Raw genomic sequence first — 19,156 nt, 5'->3', positions numbered from 1 at the left:
GGACAACAAGTCTCCCAGACCTTAGAGAACTCACCCCAAGCCACACACTTTGCATGTAGCTGAACAGGGACCCAACTCCAGGACTGCCTGGTGAGACAAGGTATAAAATTGAAGGAGGTACTCTCTGGCCCAGCCCTGAGAGAGATCACCTGATATGTTGTCTTGCTGTCTACACCCAAGCCTTGGGTCCTTCCATGAGCACTGAGGCTAAATCTTGTGACAAATTGCACAAAGCAGTAAGTCCTGGGAGAGCCACCCCAGGGTCTTAGGGTGACTGGGTGGACTCACTGAGCTGGGCATCCTTCTGCCGAGATCCAGGGAGTTACCTAACTCAAGTAAAGAGTACATTTCTTTTTGGGCAATGTCACCCCTTTCCTCTCTCTGACTCTCCCAGTTTTTCCCTCCCATCTCTGCTAAACTTAGCTTTTGTATACCTGTTTGCTGAGGGGTCAGGACAGCCTAATGCAAGCTATACAGGGATTCAGATCCCACTACCCAGCCAAATCACGGGGTATGATGGTACTCACCTGGAATGTACTCAAGAGACAGAGGCAGTAGAATCAAGAGTTTCAGGTTAGCTTAGGCTACATAGCAAGTTCCAGGTAAGACTGAACCACAGAGCAAGGCCCTGTCCTAAAAAACAAACTAAACTAAACTAAAATACAAAGGCAAAGATAAGTGTACTAACATCATCTGGTTTGCTATTACTATAGCCAAAATTCATGATGTCTCTATCATGAACCAGATACTGAACTTTCTTTTTTCCTTTTCTCAGGCATGTTATTTAACATTTATATCAACTCAAGAGTTTTAGGTGGGTTCATTGTTTTTTGGGGGGAATAGCTTAAAGTCCCCAAGTCTTCAGTGCATTGCTCAATCAATTTTTCATATATATTCCATCTGGTCATCAAACCTGCATTACAGATCAGTTTTAACTAGTTATGAACTTCGTAAGTGCTCTTTTTCAGTTGCTTTATTTCACTCGGCTTTGCTTGTAGGATTCATCCATGTTGTTGTGTGATATCACTTGTTCTTTTATGTAGACTTCCATTGTGTGACTGTGCTACATTTTTCTATCTTTTGAATCAAGAATAATAAGCATCATCATCATTGTCATCCTGTTGTGTAAATGAGTAAAACTGGGCTCTAAGCTGCTTACTTATAGTTTACAGTCAGAGTAACCTTGAGTCTGAATGGGGACTTCAACCGAAGTTCCTCTGACTCAGAAGTAGCCCCTTACCCATGGAGTAATGGAGTCAAGAGAAATGAAGTTGGCCCCATGCTGTCATGAGTACAACTGGGAGTCAGGCACATTGGCTTCAGATGGGAGAAAAAACAGCCCTAGGTTTAGCTATTGCCAATATTTGTTTTTTGTTGACCACAAAGCTGATAGCACAGGGACTGCCGTCACTCACAACCCTGTACCTTGAGACTAGGGGATTTTGCAACAAGTGCAAACAGCCTACGCAAAAGGAAGAGGCATCCTTGTGTATTGAGACTCAGTGGCCCGTGGGCAGCCCCTACCCCACCTCCTCAGGGCCTGCTTTCCCACGACAACAACGGTAGCTCAGATCTAACCATTTGGGACTCCTCCAAAGAGCACTGAAGGCCCTCAGGCCAGGGCTCCCTGTAACCCAAGCTTTATACCCAGCCAGAGGTGGAGCTGCCAGTGATGACCTGACTTCAAGACCAGGCCGAGGTGCTGGCGGACTCCCAGCACTCTGAACCCTGCAGGCCTTAGCAGGCCATCTGCAAAGCAGCCAGTGGGGGGAGGGGGGGCAGGGGCTGCTGACCTCCCCACCACCTCACCCCCTGAACTCAGGTAGCATTCCAGTGAGCCCAGCCAGACATGATTAAATGCTTGGCTACGTGCAGAGGTGGGAGACCCCGGGGGACGAAGGGCACAGGGCCAAGTCCTCCCGGGCCCCTGGGCACCCTTTGGTCTGTTGATCATTAACAGAAGCCACCTCATGGCAGGCAGAAAGGGGAAAGTCCAAGGGGGTGGCCTGCTCCCCCACCCCCCAGGACCCTCCTTCGAACTCACCAGTGCAGGGCTTCATGGGACATGAGATCATGATCCTCAGGGAGGGTGTGTACACATTCACCCAATCCACTGCTGCCTCTCAAACTTCTGGAGCTAACCCTGGTGGATTTACATTACCATATGCCAAGGACCATGACCTGTGTCTCCAGCCTCTGACACTCTATAGAACAGCGGTGAGATGCCAACATGTTAACTCCACAGCCTGGGATCAAGTCCTGATATTTTCTTACCATGTGACAAACTAAAGAATTACCCTGAACTCCAGTGTGTCCATATGTGAAATGAGGACTATATGGAATTTTCCTGATGGGGTCATTGTGAGCACACCAAGTTCTTAAAAGACTGCCTGGTGTGTAGGAAGAGCCCCACCTGATCCTCATAGCAGCCCCTTGATATAGCTGAAAAGTCTCAGGTTGATCACCCATCCCCGGTGCAAGCTCACGTTAAGAACTGGGACTTGGGCTCTGGTCGAGAGTTCCAACAACCTTCTTTCCATCCTTCCTTCTGCCATGGCCCTCCTTCCTCTCCATAACCAAGACACCGAGACCTAAGTGGTGGCCAAACCTATGTTTCGTCTGTCCCATATCCTCCCTTGTACTCAAAAGTTCTTCCTCTCCCCAGAATGCCACTGACCAATGCAGAGGCCAGGAAAAATAGGTTTGCCCAGTAGGCCAAAGTAGCTCATGACTGAGCTGCTCCAACACCCAGGCCATGGGTGCAACGCTAGCAGTCAGAGAGGTCTTGGTCACCCTGGAGAGACCAGGTGGAGGCCGCCAAAGAACAGATGCCCCAGGGTCCTTAGCATGGAAAGGTCTTGTGCCACCCGACGAAATTGGCTGCCAGGAAGATCTGGCCTTTCCCATTACATATCCCTTACCTTCAGCTGCCTCTGTGTGGTTCCTATCCTCCATAACTGTGGAGGAACACAGGCGGCCTCCTGCTAGAAATGGGCTCCACCTCCCTAGGGTCTCTGGTGGCCTAGAGCACATGGCTTCTGCTGAGGACTCCTCCCATCTTTTAATAAGCTGGGGAACTAATGGGCCTGAAAGAAGTCTTCTTTTCCCAAGTAGCTTCCTCTGCCTATTAAGATCTAGATGTTAGGAAAGCAGGCTTTGGGCCTGGGTGGCCTAAACCCAAGCCTATATGAATTCCCCATGTGGACACTAAAGTGGGCTAAAAAGTCAAAGCCTGGGGACAGTCAGCTTCCCAAGTGACAGGGAGCCTCTTCTTGCCTTTGTAACCAACCTGGCCCTGCAGGGCCTGCTGGAATCAATGCCTCTATCTTTGTTATCTAACTCTAGGGACCCATTCCAATGGAGAAATTTCAGGGCTGCCTGACAGGTAAGCTTAGACCCCTCTGCTCTCTATTCACCCCAATTTCACACACACACACACACACACACACACACACACACACACACACAGAGACAGAGTCATATCCCACTTATCTGACAAGAGGCCTAGATTTACTCTGGTCGCAGGAATGGATGCTTTTTCCTTTCCTGAACCATTAGCCCCCCCCCCCACCCTGAAGTAAGCAATCATCCCTATTTCTCTCTCACATCCAGACCTCCCACAGTATCTACTGACCAGTGGAATACAGTTAGGTATGCAGTCTTGGGGACTGTCTGCTACAGACCGGCTGTGGGAATTCAGCTCAACCCCACAGAATGCAAGGAGTTAAAGAGGAAACTGAGCTTCTAATAGCAGGAGACTGAGATTTTTTACAAAGATCTGCTTGGTCTCTCTTACAGGGGAAAGATCATTTGTGGTTACCTGATACTGGCTAGGGAGATTTCCAAGGGGACTTTTAGAACCTACTTTGCATGGCATCAGAGGTATAATTAGGACTAAGGTGGTGAGAACGATTGCCAACTTCTTGTGTTATGTCAATATTGATGCCCACTTCTACCTAATAGCCCTCTCAACAGGGAAGCATGAATCAAACCCAATCCCTTCATTTCCACTCTGGTCTTTTCCAGGCAAGTGGTTAATGCTTAAGACATGGTTAATGCCTGTGGGAGATACAGGCCTGAAGCATTCAATCCAGGCCTGATTATGTGCTGTCCTCCTCATCACTGGCACCTCAGACGTCACCCAAAGTGAATGAAGGCCTCATGCCGGGTAGGGTAGACTGGACTTCTGAGCTCCCTGGAAAAAGCTGAGACTACATGTAGGGTAAACAACTCTAGACTTCTCCATTTAGCCCAAACCATCAAGCCATCCCCTGAAGCAATGCAGGAGGAAGTACAGGCTCATTGGCAAAACACCTCCGCCCCTGCCTCAGAACCAGCACAAGAGACCAACCCACCCACCTAGCTCAAGACAGAGGACAACCACCAGGCAAGACAAAACCACACCAAGTGAAACCAGCTCCACCACCAGTATTTCTTGAAAAAAAAAAAAAAAACGGGGTTTATTGATTTTCTTTAAACTGCAAATAGTCGTTACAAAAAGGTTTTTTTTCTTCTTTTAAATAAGTTCACACAAAGAAAGAGAAATAGAAAGCAACGGTAGTGACCAGCAAGAGGAATAATAATTACATTCATCTTTATGTGTCTGTGTCTGTGTGTGCGCGCGTGCACGCGCACCAGTTCTGTTTTATGCTAACATTGGAAACCTCCAAACCTAGAATCCAGAACCTCAAATCTGTGAGCGGAATGTCTTGAGATGGGTACATGGAAGTCAAAAGGTTTTCCTTTTTGTTTTGTTTTTTTTTCCCTTTTAGAAGCTATACATCAAAGGTGGTTTTTTCCTTCTGTGCTGTCATAGAACTTTTACATACATTCTCAGTCCTACTTGTGAAAGGCCTAAAGACAAAGAAAATTTGCAGTCCAACACAAAGGGGGTAATTTCTAAAATAAATAATCCAACAGTTTTTTGCATTTTTTTAAATTAATTTTTCATTTTTTTAAAATAAAATAACCAAAAAAGTGTAAAGTTACAAAAATGTTGTTGAAGAATAATATATTAAAACTGTGGAAAAAAAAGGAAAGACACGTCACAAAATTTTAAGATTAATATGAAGATCATAATTTAACATAAAAGAATATATTCTATGGATTTGTCATCCCGATAAATATGAACAAAATTAACAAAAAAAGCATAGTTTGGCAATAAATACGTTTTGATAAGTTAAATAAGCTTTTTTATATTGATGTGCAGTGACAAGCAAAATTTTTTGCTCTCCAATTTCTGAAAGTTATATGAAGTTTTAAAACCCAGGGAAAAAAAAAAAGCAGGCGTGAGTGCTAAGGGTAGACCTACGGTATTCCAGAGCAAAAACCATTAAAGCTACTTCTACAGGAAATCGTTTTACACAGATATTGTATGTGGAATGAATACCATTAACTGCTCACCCCTTTACATTTTTTTAAGCTTTTCTCTCATTTTTTTTCCATTACGTTTTTCATTAAAAGATGTCACATATGAACTGGGGAACTTTAGCACCAAGATCAAGTCTCTCATAGTCCATATCTAGCTTCCCCTTCTCCCCACTTGTTAAAAAAAAAATTAAATCACAAAGTCCCACTTAGGTCAAAATAATCTTCATCCTTTTTTTGTGGTTTTTTTTTTTTGTTTTTTCCGATCTTCCTTCCTGCAGACCTATACAAATCCAGGCAAGATTAGTCAACAGGGGTTCAAGCTGGAAAAGGTTTTGAATATCAGACAGGTTTCCTAACTCCAGCAAGAACTGGGGGTGGGTGGGGCAACTACTGGGAAGAGGGAGGAAGAAGTGTGCGGGAGACTGAAGGGAAGGTGCATTTGTGTAGCCAGTGGGGGGAGCTGCTGCTTCTGGGTCTCCCCCCCTCCCCCTGGGCAGAGGCTCCGGGAGGCCCACGGGCGCCCCCTGGCGCTAAAGAGGTAATGTAGTCACAGTGACAAAGTTAGATTACAAGGCACTAAGTTGCTTCTGTAAACTGTTACTGCTTTTTCTTTTGTGATTTGGCACTTAAGGCTTAAGCCAGGGGAAAAAATATCAAGGCATCTACTGATGAATATAGGACTTGTCTGTTCTGCGTAGTTAAGTGGGCTATATAAACTGGAGGGAGGGGGGAGGGGAATTCAAGCCAGAATAAACTACTGACAAATTTGACTTGTCCTTATTTTTTTTTTTTTGGGAGGGGGGAATAGATAAGGTAAGGGAGAAGGATGGGTCATTCCAAGGATCTGGGAAGGGGTTGAGCTTAACCTTGTTAATATTAAGGGCTGTGGGGAAGGGGTTGAGGAGGGTCTAGGATGTGGGTACAGCAGGAAGGGGAGTAGAAGGGGCAAGGGGGGGGGTCCCTCCCTACCCTGTTTTGTTTTTTTTTTAGTCATCTGAGATGGAAAGTCTGCTGAAAATGGGCAGGCGTCTTGAGTTGTCCAAGGTAGGGGAATCTGAGCCACTGTGGCTGCTGCTGGAGCTGCTCAGGTAGCCCTCCTGGTCCGAGAGAGAATCCTGAGGACTGGGGGGAGAGTCAAACATGTGAGGGGACTCAGACATGGGCCGGAAGAGGAAGGTGGTGGGAGAGCCACCCCCGGGCAGCCCCATGCTAGGGGCAAAGAGACTCGCCAGCTCCTGGCTGGAGAAGGCGAAGGGGTTATTGGTGCCATCGGGCAGAGTGGGTGAGCCCAGGAGGTCATCGGCGCTCAGAATGGGGGGTGGGGTGATGGATGTGGGGCTGTCCAGCAGCCCCGTGGCAGCGGCGGTGGCAGCGGCACTGGGAAACCCAGCAAAGCTAAAGCTATGCTGGAGACGAGGACGGTCAGCGGAGAGGTCCCGGGCCCCGGCCAGGGCACGGCGCTCCTCGGCGTTGTGGATGAAGTGGCAGCGGGGCCCGTAGGGGCAAAAGCCGATGGTATGGAAGGTGCGACACAGCTCGGTCTTGTACTTGGGATGGCGGGTCAGGCTGCGGAGCTCATGGATGCCGTGAGCGAACTGGCACTTGTCTCCATACTTACAGGCGCCGTTTTCTTCGAAGGGGCGGCACAGCTCCGTCTTGTAGCGACTGGAGTTGACCTGGCCGCTTCCGGGCTGCTTCTGAGTGGGCAGCAGCCGCTCACCCCCTTCTGAGAAAGAGCGGTCTCGGAAGCGGCTGTCCCGAGAGCTCAGGGCCGGGGCTGGTTCACCCTTGAGGTTGCTGAGGAGCTGGTTCTGGTGGAACTTGGTGCTGGGCAGGGTGACAGAGTGCCTCCGGGGGAAACCTCCACCAGCAGGGGTGCCCACTGCCTTCCTGTCCAGCAGGCAGCCCCCTGTGCTGGGAGCACTGTAGTTGAGCATCTTGTTACCCTGGGGGAAGAAAAGAGGGGGAAAGGGCTGGTCAATGACAGAGAACATCCACTAGGCCAGAAGAAGCGGTCCCAGGACAGCCCCCTCCCTCCAAAATCAAGAGAGGCCTAGGCTCTCCTCCCAAAGGTATCCGCTGCTCTCTCTGCTTCTCCCCTCCCCACCCCCCAGTGCCAGTCACCTGGGTTGGTTTGAGCCCCACTAAAAAGAAACCACAAAATTCTGGCCTGTGTAACAAATTATTTTCTGCATGCCTTCCACACCATGCTGTACCCTTAAACGTCTATCTTCTGTCCCTAAAGGTACCACTTTCATCTATAAAACCCCAACTTCTTTCCCGCCCAAATACATTCAACTCAGAATATCTCATGCCAGGCAGCCCTCTCCAGATTCCCCTCCCCTTAGCCAAACCCCAAAACAAACAAAAAAACTGGGTAAACCCCATAGAGAAGACTACACAGGAGCAGACAGACCCTCCTCTTAATCAGACTCTGCTCCGCCGCTGGCCCCCTCCCCCACAATCGGGCCCTGGACTGGCAACTTCCTCCCCTTCAGAAGTGTTCCCTTCCTTTGGCTGCCAGCAAGTTTTCAGACTGCCTGTGCTTTTGCTGGCTAGGGGTGGGGGAAGAGAGGAAGAACTGGCCTGGGGTTGGGGCAGAAGTGTGTGGTACTTGAAAACACAAACACATGGTCCCAGACTCCTGCAAGGGACGCCCAGGGCAGGAATCTCTCCCACCATCCCCCCACCCCCCTTCACTAAGAAGATAGATGCCTTTGCACTTGGTCTCCTGGCTCCAAACAAGAGGCCTGGATAAGGGCACCAGTGTTTAATCTTGAACCAAAGCTGCAGATGAAAAGAGAAAAGCACCAGACCCCACCCCCACCCACCTCCCAGTCAAGGGGGAGGGGGGGCAGCAGGGCTGGGCACAGGCAGGGTTTGTTCCAATGGGACCAGGGTCACCTGCCCAAACTGTACCTATGACTTGGAAAGGGTATGGGTTCAAAATCTGGGAGTTAGTTCCAGGCCCATGTGAGTGTCATTGTGCAAATTCTAGTTAGTCCCTTAGGATCAGCAGCAAGGAATCAGGAACCTGTAAAGCCTGTAACCACAACCACCCCACCGGGCACTGATTACAGGAACCCAGTAGTGGGCCTGTTCTCAACAATGAGGTTCATTAAAAAAAAAAAAGTCCTGCGGGAGGGGGGGGTGGCAAATGAAAAAGAACAGATCAAAACAGTGAGAAGAGAGAAGACAAGGGCCAGGGAGCCCGGGCAGCCCACGAGGGCTACAGGCACAAGAAGGGAAGGAATCTGAATTCTTCAAACTTTTTGATGTTGCTCTCCAGCTCCTCGGCGTCCCTGCACTGCACCCCAACCCTGCAGCCCTGGGGGCTTTGGCAGCTGCACGGACAGGCGCAGCAAGCTGGGGAAAGAGAGCGACATGACCCGACGTGTTTAAGAGAAGGCAAAAACACTTCGGCAATTAAAAGCAGCCTAGAAGCTTCATCCTTTCAAACGGAGGGGGAGTCAGGGGCGGGCTGAGAAAAAAAAAAGTTTTTAACAACCGCCAAAGAACTTGGACATTTCAGCCGCACTCCGGATTTTAAACTTTGCGTGTTTTCTGTTGGTGTGGTTTCATCTGGGAAGCTATCCCGCCTTCAAATCCTTGACTGGCCAGGTTCTTTTAAGTTTGGGCAGCATTTCGTCCCTTGTCCCTCAACGGAGGAGTCACAGCACCTCGCAACACAGTCAGGGGAGAGGGGGGTGTTAACCGACTTCCACCCGAAAATCTGCAGCCCGATCTACGCGCTGCCTCCGGCTGGAGTTTAAGCCGCGCTGGGGCGGACACACCAACTAACAAACCCCACGAACAACCGCGCTTTGGGAGATCTTGCTGAACTCCCAACTCTTGGCCTTTCTCTTCCTCGCAGAGATCCCCAACCGCTCCCCCAAAGCAGAGGGGGGAACATCCCCAGTCTTGATCCTTATTTCCTGGCAAAGGGACCCCCCCCAACCAATCCCCAACCCCAACCCCGCAGGCCGGTAGACTCACTTGGACCCTCCCCGGCCGCACCGAGACCCCAGAGCGCTCCAATAAGCCGCACAAAGTAGGGATTAACGAACTCCCCAAATCTTGTCCCAATCCCAGTCATTCCTCTGCTTCTTTTGGGCAGCCCCGTTCTCGTACACTTTGGGGCCCCTCACCCCACCCCCCCAAAAAAAAACCCTGCTTCTCGGATTCTCGTATAACCCTGGCAGGAACTGTGGTAACTCTTAAAGGCAGCAGAAGGCCGGGCCAAATTCCTTCAAACTAAGGAGGGGACACAAGAGGGTGAAAGAAACCCTGCGCCTAGGAACTCCCGCCATCTCCAACTCTGCAACACCCGAACTGGTAGTGTGTTTGGTGTTTTTGTGGTGGTGTTGTTTCTACAGATAGTTTTTTTTTTTTTAAAGCAAAAGACAATCTACTTCGAAAAGCAAACCTCCGCCCCGCTTTACCTTGCATAAAACTTCGCTCAAGTCGAAGATGGTGGCAGACACGAGTGTGGTGGTCATCGTGGGCGCTCGCACGGGACAAGGGCGAGGCTGTGGCGTGGCGTGGAGGTCCCGGTGCGGGGAAGGCGCAGCCTCCGGCTCTCCGGTCAGGAGTCCCACACGCCTGCTCCCGGGGCCCCTCGCCTTTCTGACTCTCCCGGGCTGCGGCGCGCAAAGCCCAATTTATAAGTTTCAGATTTGGTGAACTGCGGGCGGGGAGGCGGGGAGGGAGGGAGGGAAGGAGAGGGGGGAGGGAGGGGAGGGTGGAAGGAGGAGGAGGAGCTTTAAAGTTATTTAAATGAGGAAGAGGAGGGAAAAAAAGTTGATTGACACCGAGGTTGAATCAGCCATGCGGTCAGGCGGGGAGGCGGGAGGGTGGGGTGGCGAGGGGGTAGGGGGGAAAGGGGCGGGCAGAAGGGGGGAGGGCGGGGACGAAACTTTCAAGAGGAAGAAGGGGGAGGGGAGACGAGGGAAGAAGGCGGAAAAAAAAGAAAAAAAGAAAAGAAAAGCACGCGAAGCCGCGCGCGCACAACTTTTTTTTGTTTTTTTTCTCCTTTCCGAAAGAGGAAAAGTTTGGAGATCGCGGGCTGGGCGCCCGGCGCTCGGGGCCGCTCCCTGGGGCCGCGCGGCGGGGCGGGGGAGGGGCGCGCCCCCCTTTGTCGGCCCCGAGCGCCGCTCTGTGACATCATCCATTCCACCCCCCTCGGGGTTCTGGTTGCTGTGTCGTTGGGGTTTTTTTTTCCCCCTGTTGTTTTGTTGTTTTTGGTGGGTGTGTTTTTGGTAGGACAGCCAGGCGGGCTCGACTTTCTCTTTTTTGGTACACCGGACCTAAAGCCCCGGCCGTAGTTTCCATCTTAAAACTGTCCCGTCCCGTTCCTCGCCCCCCACCACCACCGCCCCCCGCCCTCCGCGCGCCCCTGAAACTTCTCCAAGTGCCTCCCCAACTTTACCTTCCTCTGACTTCTCCAACCGCCCTGGACTCCGCTTCGCCAACCCGGCCGGGCGAGGCGATTGGAAATTTGGAGGGTCCCCCCCCCAAAAAAAAGTTCAAGTGTAGGGCTTTATAGTTGGGGTTTCTACCCCCGCCCCCTCTCTCCCCAGTGTGTCCGGGGAAGTACGGGGAGGGGAGGGAGGGAGCCTCCGGCGGGGACGAGGGAACTGGGAAAACTTTTCTCCCCGGGGAGGACTCGGGCTGGCGGGGGCGAGGGCCGCAGACTCCGCGCGCAGCACGCGTCCACACTCGGGCCGGCTTGGCTGCGGGGACTCCTGGGGGGGTACCCTCCCCCACCCCCCACCCGGGGAGACGGCTAGTTCTAACAGGTCTAGACGTCGCGTTTCCTTCACGCGTCCGATCTTTAAACTTAGTACCGAAAACTCTTGTCTCTTTCATGGACGCCTCTTCTTCCGCTGCCCCCACCCCCAGCAACGAACCACTTTCCACGCGTGCTCCGAGCGATGGGCAACCACCGCCTTCTCGCGCACACTACCAGACGCTAAGACCGGGAAAAAAGTTAGTTCGGTTACAATAAAGGTTAAGGCGGGGGGGGGGGGGGACGCGTTTATTGTTGCTTCTTCCCCGCCCCCACCGGGACCGAACCTGATTTGTCACCGGCACTGTTTTTTTTGGGGGGGGGGTGGAAAAGGATCCCCAGACCGAAAGGCGGGCAGGGCAGCGAAGACGATCAAATGAGTAATTTTTATTTTAATGTTTGCTAATAGGTTGGGTTGCTACCCATCTACCCACCCAAATACAAAGTTGTCCACACACACACGCACACACACACACACACACACACACACGAGACTCGCTCCCCGCGCATCCGCTCAGGTGTTGGAATGGAGACGCAGGCGGAAATCGCGGGCCCCGGCCTCGCACGTTTCTTCCCAGCACTCGAGGCCGCCGGGTCTGTTATGAAACTCCGTGCGCCCCGAGTGGCTGCTAGCAAGTTCCATTGCGATGTAATTAGGTCACCCCATTAAGAGCACGTTTCTTAGGAAAGAACGGGGCGGGCCGAGCCGAGCCCTGGAGTAGCAGCCACCCCCCTCCCCGCGCACGCGCGCGCGCGCACACACACGCACATACACTTTACACTGCTTTTCTTATTTTTTCGTCAACCTCCGGGCAAACCCAGGGGAACCTTCCAGATTACAACTGCTTTTAGAAACCGGTTATTTTTCAACTTTGCGAACTCTTTTTTCCCTTTTCTGCAGCCCTGAACCCACCGAGCTTCCCGGCGGGGGTCTGCTTTTATTTGTCTCTCTGGCTGGAATTGATGGCCCCATTTTTGAACCCGGCTGTTACCCCTTGCTTTTTCTTCTGTCCAGCTGCCTGTTGCTTCCCTCCCTGCTCCCGTTTTTCATGTTTGTTTTTTTCAATTATGGCATGGACCAGAAAGGGAAATAACCCCCATCCACCCTCATGCATATCATTCGAGTATAGTTCATTTCTTAAGGGATTTCTTTTTTCTTTTGCCGGTGCCTTCTCCTAGCTCTGAGAAGTGGGTGCTGGGGCGGGAGAAAGGGGTTCGTGCAGTTTCTTGGTGACAAGGTAATGAGTTCCAGACTGCAATCCAGACCAGGGTTCGCGTTAAAATCCCCCAGGTTAGTCAGTTTACACCCCCCACCCCAACACACAACCAAAGGGCTGGTTAAGTCTTAAAACTCCCGAATGTTCGAAAAGCTCAGCGGGGGAACGCTGGGCGGGATGGAAAAGCCTGGCGGGGGGTGGGGGGGAGGAAGGAGAGAAGGGCTGGGGGTGGGGACGGGGTGCCGGCCCCCCGGGGCGCAGGCGGTCTCGCAGCTCCGGGCCACCCCGCTCCTCTCCCACGGCTGTGGGCCGGGAGCACGTCCGCGGGGCCTCGACGCCCCGATCTGGCTAAATAAGTGATGTGTGTTTGCAAAGAGAAACGCGTTTATTCCTCGAATTTCCTCCACTTTTCCAACTTTTCCTGCGGGCCTCTCCTCGCCGGCTCCCCGGGGGGCGCGGGCTCCGGAGCTGTTTACCCACCCCGCCGCCGCCGCCCGCCCGGGTTCGTTCCAGCTCCCAGAACCTGTCTCTATAATTAAACTTTTTAATTGTCGGGTTGCTACGTCACTTAGGGGACTTTCCAAGGGTGAGGGAGCCGAGGGGAGGAAGCGAGCTCCTTAACCCTTCGGTGACCTAGCATCCGGGCCGCGGATGGCGTGCGGTGCGGTGCGGAGGTGCGGGCCGGGGCCCCTCGGTGCGCCCCCGGGCCCCTCGGTACGCCCCCGGGCCCCTCGGTGCGCCCCCCCGAGCGTGCCCGCAGGTGGGTGGCCGAAGGAGCTAGCCCAGGCCGGGGCCGGTGGCCAGGCAGAGCAGTGCGCGGCCCTCCGCCGTGCAGGCCGTGGCGTTACCACCCCCTCACGGACACCTCCCCCGGGGCGGCCACTCCCCCAGAGGCCCAGGCGCTGCGCTCCGCCAGGCCTGACTTCCGGGCGCTCCCTATCCGCGGCCCGGGAGGGGGAAGACCAGGTACTTTGATGGGGGTGGGGCTGCTAGGTTCGTGAAAGCCAGGAGTGAAAGTCCTCGGGCGGAAGGAGACCCGGCGGTGCGTTCTGCGGCCAATCTGGAGCCTGGGCGCACGTCGGGGCTGGCGAGAAGGTGGAGCTCCCAGCCCAGGACACTCGACCCCCCCCCTTCCCGATGGCCGGCTGGTGGCCTGCACCCCTCCAAGCACCAACTTCCCTGGGCTTTGGGAGGTTGCACTTCCTTCTGATCGTTTGCCAAAAAAAAAAAAAACTCAAATTCTGAGCCTTCCCTTCCCCCAGCCTGAGAGCCTGGCACCGCTTCAAGGTCCTGGGGTGAGAGGCAAAAGGCGATCTGTCCGCGGGAGGCCCTGCAGTCACCTGGTTTGGAGTTACCTGGAGTGTTTTGTGGACTGCAGATCAGGACTTGGACCCCCGCCCAGGAAATCAGACGGTCTGATGATGAGACTAGGAATCTACGTTGTCGGTAAATTTCCTGCAGATAATTCAGACACTGGTGTTTGGGAAATCAGTGGTCGGTCCAAGACGTTGGAGTTGAGAGGGCCTTGATTCAAATGTCTGCCATTTTCTAGCCGAGTTATATTTTTTTTTAAGACAGAAGTCTTGCTAAGTTACCTATGCTGGCCTCTACCTGTGTGCTCAAGTGAGCCTGGAAAAGAGCAGGGGAGGGGTGGGGGAATGGGGTCAGGATGAAGCTTGTGGAGCTGTTGCCTAACGGGAAAATACTGATTCTTACAAGTATTTCTTTAAAGACTGCTTGGGCCCAGTGGATAGCAGAAGCAAAAAAAGTCCTAAATACCTCAAAATTCCTAAAGCCCTTCAGGGCACTTCAGGGTGTCACTCAGCTGCCATATTCCTCTCCCCTGAAGCAGGCGGAGGCCTCAGAAGGCAGTGCAGACACCAGCTTTGTGTCTGGAATCTTTGGGGGAAGCGCAGAGGAACTGGCCACTGGGGAACCCAACCCCAGCTCCAGCAAGGTGACATTTCAAGGCTCCCTGGGCTTTGGAATAGGCCCATTCTTAGGTCCATTGCTTTAACTTTTTCCCTGTGGGGACGTTCCAGAGTTTGATTAAATTCTGTCATAACCCACAGTTGCCCTCCCTGCAAGCTACTAAACCTGCCTAGAGCAAATCTCCAGTCCAGCAAAATCTGGCTCTTGTGTGGACCTTGACATTTCACTATCATCACTCCCCAACCCCAATCCTAAAACACTGCTCTAGTAAGTTGTAGAGGAAGATGAGCCATCTTCCTCATTTTACCCAGGGACTGCACATACACATCCTGTCGAAAAATCTTACTTTTGGTCCAAGAAAATTCTTTAGAACCTAGTTGAAACATCTCTTCCTATGGTTTACATTTTTTTTTGTAGGTCCTGGGGCTTGAACTCTGGGCCTGAACACTATCCCTCAGCTCTTCAGCTCAAAGCTAGTGCTCTACCACTTGAGCCACAACACCACTGAGTGGTTTATTGGAGATAAGAATCTCATGGACTTTCCTGCCTGGGCTAGCTTTGAACCCACTAGCTTTTTTGCTCAATGCTAGTGCTCTGCCACTTGAGCCACAGCTCCACTTCAGACCCTTTGTCGGAGATAAAAGGACCTTCCTGCCTTGACTTGCTTCAAACAATGAATCTCAGATCTCAGTCTCCTGAGTAGCTAGGATTACAGATAGGTCTACCGGCACCCTACTGTACCTACGCTTTCTCATGTATTCATGAGATGTTCATTTCCTTGAGTAGTAGTTTCAGTTTTTGAGTACATATTCATGCTTAAACGGTTGCTTTACTTTTTAACATGCAATAAAATTGACCTTTATTTGGCATACACATCTACAAGTGTTTATCTGGATAGATTCATGCAACCACCACCACAATCAGGAAACAGCAGTTCCATCACCCCTTCCCCAAATCTCCCTAGTACTTTGTAGTCATATCCTTCCTCATCTCTCATCCCCCAACTCCTCAACACCACTGATCCTTTCTCTCACGTAATTCTGTCTTTTTCAGACTGTCATATAAATGGAATCATACAGTAGTATGATTTCACATAGTATAATGCCTCTGAAATTTGCCCATGTTGTTGCCTTAACCAATAGTTTGTGTCTCCTGATTGATAAATAGTAGTTCATTGCCTAAATATACCATAGTTTATGCACTATGTTTTGAAGGACGTTGTTTACAACCTTTGGCTATGAGAAACAAATATCCATATTTTTTATTAATATACATTCTTATTTCTCTAGGGTAAATAACTGGAATGAGATTTCTGGGTCACAAGTATTTCTGGGTCATGTGATGAATGTATGTTAAAAGTAAAAACCACTAAACCATTTTCCAGAACAATGAGTTTATAGTTGTTCTGCATCCTCCCTTTGTTTTTATTTTTACTGTACTTGTTCCAGTAATAACCATAATTGATTAAGGTTTTAATTTGTAGTTCTCTAATAAATAATGATATTGAATGTCATTTCATGTGTTTGTCATCTTTATTGTCTGTGGTGAAAAGTCTTTTCCAACACCTTCACCTAATTTTTTCTTACTGTTGAGATTTGAGAATTGTTTATATATTCTAGATGTAGTTCCTTGGTCAGATCTGCAAATATTTCAAGTCTGCACTTTTAATCTTTTCAATCTTGGAACAAAGTGCCTTTCACAAAGCAAAAGTTTGTCGTTTCCATGAAATCTAATTGATCAGTTTTATCTTTTGTGGAGCATGCTTTTGGTTTCATAGCTAAGGACCCTGTATAAACCCAGGTCAGTATGATTTTTTTTTTTTTTTAAAGCAGTACTGGGGCTGGGACTTGGGGCTTTGAGTACTTAGTAGGCAAAAACTCATGTTGAGCTATGCTTCCAGTCATTTTTCCCCCACTGGTTATTTTTTAGATAAGAATCTTGTCCTCCCCCAACCCTCCAGGAGCACACCTGGACCTCCATTATCTATTTTAGGTTTCTCATTGTAACCGGGATGATAGATATACACCCATGCCCAGATTCATTGTGATAGGACCTTACAGACTTTTCTGCCTGGGCTGCCCTGGAAACTTGATCCTTCCATTCTCAGCCTCCTACATAACCAGGATGACAAGTACAGGCCATCATACCTAGTTATGAATTGAGAAGAGGTCTTGTGAACTCTTCTGCTCAGGTTGGCCTTAAACTGAGATTACCCTGATCTTGGCTTCCTGAATATCTAGGATTACAGATGTGAGCCACCAGTACCCAGTTAGGATTTTTTTTTGGGGGGGGCGCTAAGATTTTTCTTTTTAACTATATATAATTGCATTTATAATCCTCTTCCTATTTTGAATAATTCTATTTTGAATATTTTATCAAGGTAATATCTTGTCTCCTGTAACCTTCTTTGATTGTGTTTTCTGGATTACTTTTGTATGGAATATCTTTGGGGAAGGTGATAGGGGTAGGAAGGAGTGTGAACCCAGGGGCTCATGTATGCATCATATATGTTCTACCCCTAAGGGAGATCATTTATAGAGGTTTCACTTTCAATCAATTGTCTTTGGATCTACAGTGAGTCTCTTATTGACAGCATATAGTTGGGTCATGTTTTCTTGTTAAATCCATTCTAACAATGTCTTCTAATTGAGAGTGTTTGGTCCATTCACATTTGCAGCTATAATTAACAAGGAGGGACTTCATTCTGGCCTTTCACTATTTAGTTTTTTCTTGTCTGCTTGGTTTGAGTCTCTTAGTGGTTTTTATTTGGTTTTCAGTGCTGGGGATAGGACCCAAGATCTCATGCATGCTAGGTAAGTCACACTTGCGCATGTGTGCACACACATACACACACACACATATACCTAGCACTCACTATTTGTTTTCTAGCTGTCTTCTAGATATATTGGCACTCATTTCCTGAACCTTGAAAAATACTTTCAAAGACCCTTAGTGGATTCTTGGCATCACATAGTACCAAGCAGAATGTTTTACATTATTGCCTATACATACAAATCTATGAGAAAAATTACTATATGTTACTATACATTAGACACAGAAATTGACAGCAATGTGCAATAAAATAGAACAATTACAACAATAATGTAAGAAGTCAAAATATCTTATTATATAACTCCAGGATGTACACCATAATCCCACCACTCAGGAGACCAAGGCAGGACCATTAAATATGAGGTCATCATGGGCTATGCAGTAAGACCCTGTCTCAAAACAAAAAAAAATTTTTTTGTGTGCCAGTCCTGGGGCTTGAACTTAGGTCTGAGCACTTTCCTTAGCTTTTTCACTTAAGGCTGGTGCTCTACCACTTGAGCCACAGCTCAGGTTCTGGCTTTTTTGAGTAGTTTATTGGAGGGAGGTAAGAGTCTCATGGACTTTCCTACCTGGCTGGCTTTGAACCACAGTCCTTAGATCTCAGCCTCCTGAGTAGCTAGGCTTAAAGGTTTGAGTTACCAGTGCTCAGAAATGTATGTTTCCTATTTGACAAGTTCATTTTTGTTTTATTTTAATATTTACAATATATTGGCGTACTGCCTCCAAAGTTTCTAATAAAAAATATGCTGATAAACTTACTTCTCTCTTGCTATTCTCAAGATTTTGGCTTTTGACAGCTTGATTATAATTGTCTCGGTGTGGGATTGTAAGATCATCTTTAGAGTTCATTAAGATTCTTGGATGTTTATGTTCATCTCTCTTGTCAGAGTTTGGAACTTCTAAGGCATTATTTCTTCACGTCTGTCTGCCTCTTTCTTCTCTTTCTGAAACCCCTATATGTATGCTGGTACAATAGGATAGCGTCCCACAGACTCTTGGTTTACTTTTCTTTCTTTTCCTTTCTGTTCTTCAGACTTGATCATTTCATGCTGATTCTTTCTTCTGCCTCCTAAAAACTGAAGCTCTCTAATGAAATTTTTATTTCAGCTATTTTTCCTTTTCAGCCCCAGAATCTCTTTTTGGTTCCTTTTAGGTTTTCCATCTTTTTATTAAGATTTGTTTTGATTGTACAACATTGTTGACTTTATCCACTAGATAAAGTATCTTTAATTCTTTGAGCCTCTTTTTAAAAATCTTTGTGTAATAGATCTGAAATCACATCCTTTACAGGGATACTTTCTGTTGGTTTGTGTTTTGAATGGACTATGCTTTCCTTGTATGTCTTGGGATTTTTTGTTGAAAACTAGGCATTTTAACCTAATAATATGGTAGCTCTGGTAATCAGTTTCTCTTCCTTCATCAAGACTTGATGTTTTAGTTATTTGAGGATTTTGTTATTGTTGTTATAGACTGTCTTTACACAAAGAAGCAGCCCAAGGTATAAACTTAAGGTCTTCTCAGGTTTTTAATTTTTTGTTGTTGTTGTTTCCATTTGAGGAGGTTGGTTGTTTTTTGTCAGTTGTGGGCCTTGAAGTTGCCCTGGGTGCTGTCCCTCAGCCCTTCAGCTCAAGGCAAGCGCTCTACCACTTGAGCCACAACGCCGCTTCCAGTTTTCTGGTGTTTAATTGGAGAGAAAAGTCTCAGGGAGTTTCCTGCCCAGGCTGGCTTTGAACTGCAATCCTCATATCTTAGCCTCTTGTGTAGCTAGGATCACAGGCCAGAGCTACCGGCACATGGTTCCACTTGGTTTTGCTTTTGTTTGTTAACCTTGTGCCTCTCCCTAGGTAGGTACAGCCACTTCCTAGTTTTCCTTATATATGTAGTCCGGCTTTTTGCTTTTGTTTTTGTTGCATATGCTAATCATATCCCCAACAGGGGAAAATGAGAGAAAAAGATATGAAAGGCCCTGGCACTTTAAATTCCCTGGAAGTCACTGTAGCTGGAGAGGGTGATGCTT

The 19,156-nt window shown here is 49.0% G+C and overlaps 1 protein-coding gene across 1 annotated transcript; it reads right to left on the bottom strand.

Annotated features, from left to right (window-relative positions):
• Positions 1–4,418: 4,418 nt before the first annotated feature.
• Zfp36l1 (ZFP36 ring finger protein like 1) lies at positions 4,419–10,441 on the bottom strand. The gene is made up of 2 exons (XM_070031450.1): positions 9,813–10,441; positions 4,419–7,316 (listed from the first exon to the last, which is right to left on the bottom strand). The coding sequence occupies exons 1-2, from the start codon at positions 9,867–9,869 to the stop codon at positions 6,357–6,359; spliced, it is 1,017 nt and encodes a 338-aa protein (XP_069887551.1). The 5' UTR covers positions 9,870–10,441; the 3' UTR covers positions 4,419–6,356.
• Between the last annotated feature and the right edge of the window lie 8,715 nt (positions 10,442–19,156).

The sequence above is a fragment of the Dipodomys merriami genome, unplaced genomic scaffold, assembly GCF_024711535.1.
Source record: "Dipodomys merriami isolate MVZ:Mamm:240054 unplaced genomic scaffold, mDipMer1.0.p SCAF_1, whole genome shotgun sequence".
Taxonomy (NCBI): Eukaryota; Metazoa; Chordata; class Mammalia; order Rodentia; family Heteromyidae; genus Dipodomys; species Dipodomys merriami.
The sequence above is the reverse complement of the archived record's forward strand: the minus strand, read 5'-3'. Positions and strand labels throughout refer to the sequence as shown.